At 51.7% G+C, this 6,122-nt stretch overlaps 1 protein-coding gene across 3 annotated transcripts in view; it reads right to left on the bottom strand.

Moving 5' to 3' along the window:
- Window positions 1-1,111: 1,111 nt before the first annotated feature.
- LOC133773163 (C4b-binding protein alpha chain-like) overlaps window positions 1,112-6,122 on the bottom strand; it is a 30,808-nt gene continuing 25,797 nt past the window's right edge. For all 3 annotated transcript variants that reach the window (XM_062210259.1, XM_062210257.1, XM_062210258.1), the window contains exons 10-12: window positions 3,508-3,678; window positions 2,063-2,238; window positions 1,112-1,526 (exon numbers count right to left, since the gene is read on the bottom strand). In XM_062210259.1, coding sequence (XP_062066243.1) covers window positions 1,356-1,526; window positions 2,063-2,238; window positions 3,508-3,678 — 518 coding nt within the window. In that variant the 3' untranslated portion in view covers window positions 1,112-1,355. The remainder of the gene's footprint in view (window positions 1,527-2,062; window positions 2,239-3,507; window positions 3,679-6,122) is intronic.

Here is a 6,122-nt window from a genome sequence, read left to right as displayed (position 1 = left end):
GGCTGGGCAGGGAGACTGCAGTCGATTAGAATGACAGGTGACACATAAAACCACCCAGCAGGGGCAGCTCTGGGAAAGGCTACCGGTGACCTGACTTACGCCCTTGGCCTACCCTGGGAGTTTCGGTCAGCAACCCGTGGGCACCCCTGACTTCAGGCTCAGGACCTGCTGTGCTGGCCCACAATATGGGTATGGGGCACCCATGCCAAGAAGTAGCAGGAAGGGGACTGGCGAGCAAACCCCCCAGAAGGACCATTCAAGTGCGAATCCTGCCCATCCTCAGCATGATAGCGCCCCCTCCCCCCCGGTGGGGGGGGACAATAGGAAGCCCCGCCAAATTCTTCCCTCCCAGTCTTTCCGCCCACTCACTCACTGGGTTCTCTGGGACTACTTTCCAAGGAAACTTGTTGCCCACAAACACGTGTCTCGGCAGAGCCCCACAGTGAACATCCGGCAAGGGGGGATGTCGCAGAGAGTGGGTAGGCATGTTCCGTGACAGTGGGCAGGCACGTTCCGTGACAGCGGGCAGGCACGTTCCGTGACAGTGGGCTTCTCCAACTATCCAAGTCCCTGCAATGCCTGATGTTCAATCCCATGAGACAGAGACATCAGGGGAAGCGATGACAGAGGCACAGAGCTCCAGAGAGCCCTGGGATATGAAGTGACAGGGGTGGGGCTGCTCCTCTTGTGGGGTACTGTGGTTCAAACCATTGTAACTTAACAGCAAGGGAAACGGTGACCAAGCCACAGGGAAGACGTGGGAAAGCACGTGGGTCGGCGGGAGGGCTTCCCATTTGTCGGTCATGCAGAGCTCCTTCTGCAGGGTGGGAGCAGGAGGGGAGACAGCTGGGGACCCCTGGAGGAGGGCAGCAGTGGAACTGGGGCCCGAGGGACTCCACGTGCACAACAATTTGGGGCTGTGTCGGCATTTCATAGAATCCTGGGACCCGAGGGATGCGCAGGTGTGGGACAGGGGAGGCCAGGCAGCCCGGGGACACACGGCGTGACCACAAGTGCAGATCTACGCAGTGAATCAGAATTGTTAATTACAGAACGGGTTTGCTAAGCACCCTCAGCTCACAAAGGACCAAATGATCACAAGACAAAATAGTTTCAGATGTGTAGATTCTTTTTTAATAGGGAAAACATATTGTGTGTGCATGTTGTATGTCCAGAAAAGCAAAAATATGAGCCACAGGATGATCACTAGTTCCAAAATCACAAGTCACTAGACTTTAACAAGTGTTGATTACCATGGATATTGGTGCCAGAGAGACCCAGAGCTGCTGGGATGATGTGATCCCATTGCGCTGAAGGCAGCAGGTGGCTTGCGCTCCCCTCTCTGCGGGGAAAAGTTACAGCGGTAGCTGCACAGAGTTCCTTGCCTTGTCCCTCTGCAGTTCCAGGAGTTCAATCTCCAGAGACAGCTTGTACATCTCCAGGGCCATCTTCACCTCGTTTGGGTCTGCAAGACACTGCATGAGTCTTCTGCCTGCAAGTACCTGCTCACAGCCTTCAGGGACCTCCTGGAAGAGACACAGGCGGTGTGGCTGAGTGGTTTCTCTCCACATTGGAGGGAGGGTGCACCCTGATGATGGCAGGGCCACAGGGTCAGGACCCAGACCACCCTCAGCCTGGCGCTTGGGCAGGGAAAACCAGCAGTCCTCTAAGTCCCACAGAGCCTTCCTCAGTGCTCATGGATGTGCTCTGGCCCGCTGCCCAGAGGCCTCCCAGGGGCAGAGGCGATTTCTGCTGAGGTGCACAGACAGAGAGCAGGATCTGTACAGACCACAGGAACTCAGCCTGGCTGCTGGGACTCCCGGGTCTAGGGGACCCTGCTCTCCGTGGGGCTCAGCATTTCTTGATCTCCAGTGAAGGCGGGGAAACCTGCCACCCTCCCCCACCCGAGTGCTTCAAGGCAAACACGGAGAGTGTCTCCGAATGGCTCCAACATGACTCTTGGCTAAGTCAGTGTCCCCATTGCTGGCCAGGACAGAGCTCCGTGGGGAGGCCATCAGGCTGGGGGTGGACAGCACAGAACTCCCCTGAGTGTGTCACTCACCCACTCACACTTGGGCACCTCTGGCTGCCAGTTTCTGTTCTCTGCGCAGGTGATGCTTGGGGAACCAACCACACCATAGCCAGAGTTGCACCGCACAGTGAGATTTTCCTTCTCACCATATTGGGCTTTAACCACAGACAGCTTTCCATTTGCAATTTCTGGTTTTGGACACAGAGCTATAATAGAAAAAAATTTAATCCATCAGTAAATCTAGGATAAAAGACACAATACAGGCTAGGATTAGAATGATGTACAAGGCAGGCGCCGTGGCTCACTAGGCTAAACCTCCGCCTTGCGGCGCCAGCACCCCAGGTTCTAGTCCCGGTCGGGGCACCGGATTCTGTCCTGGTTGCCCCTCTTCCAGGCCAGCTCTCTGCTGTGGCCCGGGAGTGCAGTGGAGGATGGCCCAAGTGCTTGGGCCCTGCACCCCATGGAAGACCAGGAGAAGCACATGGCTCCTGCCTTTGGATCAGCGCAGTGCGCCGGCCGCGGCGGCCATTGGAGGGTGAACCAATGGCACAAGGAAGAGCTTTCTCTCTGTCTCTCTTTCTCACTGTCCACTCTGCCTGTCAAAAAATAAAATAAAATAAAAAGAATGATGCACATGTCATTGCTACTAATTTTTCTGTTTTTTTCTGTCACTTTGATAATGATATTGGTTCACATTTTTCTTGGATCTGCAACCTCCTAGACTTTATGCTAAACACTATATGATTGTTCAGTTAAAGACCCCTGGAGCCCTACAAAATCACTACTGGTCTTCTCAGTTTATCACAAGAAAGTTGAGGTACAGAGAAATTAAGAAACGTGCCTAAGATGGAAACATCTTTAAATAACACGAAAGGATATTCTTTAAAGGGAATGTGGCTCCAAATCCCCACTCCCAGTGTTGACTGCTGCATGACTCGGTGCGAAATTCTCCCCCTGGCTTATTATTGTCCTGTGAGGAGGAGCAGAACGGCAGCAACGTGGGGCATGTTGGTCACATAACGTGTATGTCTGTAAAAACTCCAACCAGATAGGACTCCTCCTGTCCCCACTACAGCCTGCGAGTCCCCTGCGCATACACACGCCTGCAGCATGGCAGGTGGTGGCCTGCACGAAGCAGCTCTCCCTTCCTGCTGCGCGGCATTAGCCCAGGAGAGCCTACATTCATCCCACAGCAGGTTTCCATGAAGATTTGGCCACAGGCCCACACGAACAACACGCGTGTAACAGGCAAGGACTCCAGACTATGTCAGGAAAAACATACAAGAAACTGGGACTGGGAAGGCTGAATTTTGTGGCCGGCAGAAAGGAGATGAAGGGTTGCATACGCCCTTTGCCATCTGCAAATACAAATTATTTCAAATGAACCAAGTTCAGTGTGTTCCTCCTGCCTCTGAGAGGGAGGAATGTGCTAGTGCCTGCCCACCGAGTCAGGGCCCATGAGGGGGCGGAGTTACCTTTACACTGAGGCGGTGCCTTGGACCAGATGGAGGAACTGCAGGACAGTTTCCTCTCTCCGACCAGAGTGTAGCCTTCCTCACAGTCGTACACCACCTCCTGCGTGAAGGAAAACGTGGAACTCACTGGCCTGTGATATCCGTGGGCAATGGGAGGTGGACTGTCACAACCTTGGTGGCGAGACACAGGAGGAAGAACACGTCAGGCTGTAGAACCTGTCAGGTAGCACGTCTAGAATGTGTGGGGTTTGTCGGCGGCTTCCTCTTGGCCGTCCAGCTCTGCCCACGGGGTCACGGGGCCAGCCCCAGGCATCGGCTGCCCTCCCTCCCAGAACCCTCAGGATGAGGAACGCGAGGAAGTTGTAGGGTCCAAGCCCTGAGGCTTTCTTGCCATCATCTGAAGGGCATATTCAGTCCCAGATCACACAGGTCACACATGGGACAGATCTCAGCTTAAATAAGGGGATCTGTGAAGAACACCAAACCACTTCTTGCCCTAAAGTATTTAAGATGATGGAGTTTACAACACTGAACATGCAGAGGGTCTCTCTGCTCTTCATACGTGCCTGATTTCCAGACAGAAAGTCACCAAGACAAAAGGTCTTTCTCCCTGGCCTGTTCCCCGGTGGAGCAGAGAGCAGAGACGTGAATTCTCACTTGATTGGCAGCTCCATGATAGCGCCAGCAGGACCTCTCCCACTCCCGCGGCCCCACCCAACCACCCCGCCCCCCAGCTGCACTCTTCTTGGTCTTACCCCTTCTCCGAAACCCTAGTCATTTCAAACAGCACTCAAGTTAAGGGCTTTCAAAGAGTTCTTTCCAGAAAGAGTTTTTCTCCCATATGAGGGGCGGGACATGCATTGTTAAATGTGCCGTATTGTTTCAGGAGAGTGTCCCGACTATGAACTTATAAGGATTGATGAAAAACATTTTTTTCCTCTGTTACCTATGTGTGTATCGAGAAACTATAAGAATGTTAAACCAATTCATAACCTTTTGGACATCATTCCCCAATCAAAACTGCCCCCTCCACCAAGAAGTTGAGGTATGGAGAAATTTGCCTAAAATTTGCCAGACAGTCACTGACTGACAAGGAATCCATTTCCCAAGAATGGAGATACTACAGATTTTAGGAAGTGTTCACAGTGACCAATCCCCCTGGGCTTCCAGAGGACTTACGTTTATTTACAATAGGTAACAGCTCGCTGGCTAAAAAGTACACAGTAATCCAGAGGCTGCTAGACAGAGGGCTTGAGTTGACCTTGACAGCTGGAAGCGCTGTGGCTCTCCCCACAGACCCCCTGTGCTCATTCTATCATCCTTGAAAGTGTAATCAGAACAGATAAAACCCGGACCCTGGTGTGCGTGTGTGACAAGAGCTGCTGAATACAAGAAGGCCTAGTGGAAGTGGCTGATAGCGCCTATCCACTCCACCAACTCCCCAAGGCAAAAGAAGCAAATTTAGAAAAGGAAAAACAAAACAAAACAAAAATATTCTAGTTTGTGGTGTTTGAGGGGAAATCAGTTCCCCTCTTGAAGAGCTAGGCCCATGGGAGTCATCGCCATCATCCGTCCATTACACTCCCCAGTGAAGGGTTCTAGAGGATTTGCAGTGTATTTGCACTTTAGTCCTTATTGCAGCCACTTCACCAGATGTGGTTCCTTTGCTGGAGCAGAGGTAAGTGAGGTCACGGATTCAGCAAACGTCTTAGCTTCCAGCCGTATCAGATAAAGGTCGAGAGCATCCATTTTCAGTTTTGCCCTGAGCTATGGGAAACACTCCAGCCCCTGTCACAATGCAGCCTGAAGCTACACAGACCACCTGGATAGCCACAGAACACCACAGTGATACACTCTATCAAGGACATCATACTAATTCTATCGATGGAGCAAGGTAGCTAAGGTGTCCATACGCTGGACTATAGAAGAAAAATTCTCAGGAGTTTGCCACAGCAATAAAATGTTTGGAGGTCCAGGATCTAGGGGTCACTAGTCTAGCCCATTCAAACTAAAGTCAAAGGGCCGGCACTGTGGCGTAGTAGATTAAGCCTCAGCCTGCAGCACCAGTATCTCATGTGGAAGCCAGTTCGAGACCCAGCTGCTCCATTTCTGATCCAGCTCCCAGCAATGGCAGATGGCTCAAGTGCTTGGGCCACTGCACCCATGTGGGAGACCCAAAAGAAGCTCCTGGCTCCAAGCTTTGGTTCAGCCCAACTCCAGCCATTGCAGCTATATGGGGAGTGAACCAGTGGATAGAGGATGCCCCCACTTCTGTCTGTAACTCTGCCTCTCAAATAAATTAAAAAAAAACTTTTAAAAAAAGTAAATAAATCTTTTTTTAAAAAAATTAAAGTCAAAATACTGTAAAGTGCACACTCCACCAGAAAGAAGGAAGCACAGCTTCTAGTAGGCCCTCGAGGATCCTAGAGACACACTCCATGGCTGGCAGTGCTGTTCTCACCTGTGTGTAGGGGACACAGAAGAGTGCCAGGTTTGGAGTGGAGCCCAAACTAAGAAATGACTATGCAGCAGGTCTAGACTGCAAGGAACTCATCCCTTTGCTTGAGCCTTAGACCTCTGCAGAAGCTCATCATATTTTGCAGGTGATTCTAATA

This window comes from Lepus europaeus, chromosome 14, assembly GCF_033115175.1.
Source record: "Lepus europaeus isolate LE1 chromosome 14, mLepTim1.pri, whole genome shotgun sequence".
In the NCBI taxonomy this organism is placed as follows: Eukaryota; Metazoa; Chordata; class Mammalia; order Lagomorpha; family Leporidae; genus Lepus; species Lepus europaeus.
This window is presented reverse-complemented; position numbering and strand designations above follow the sequence as displayed.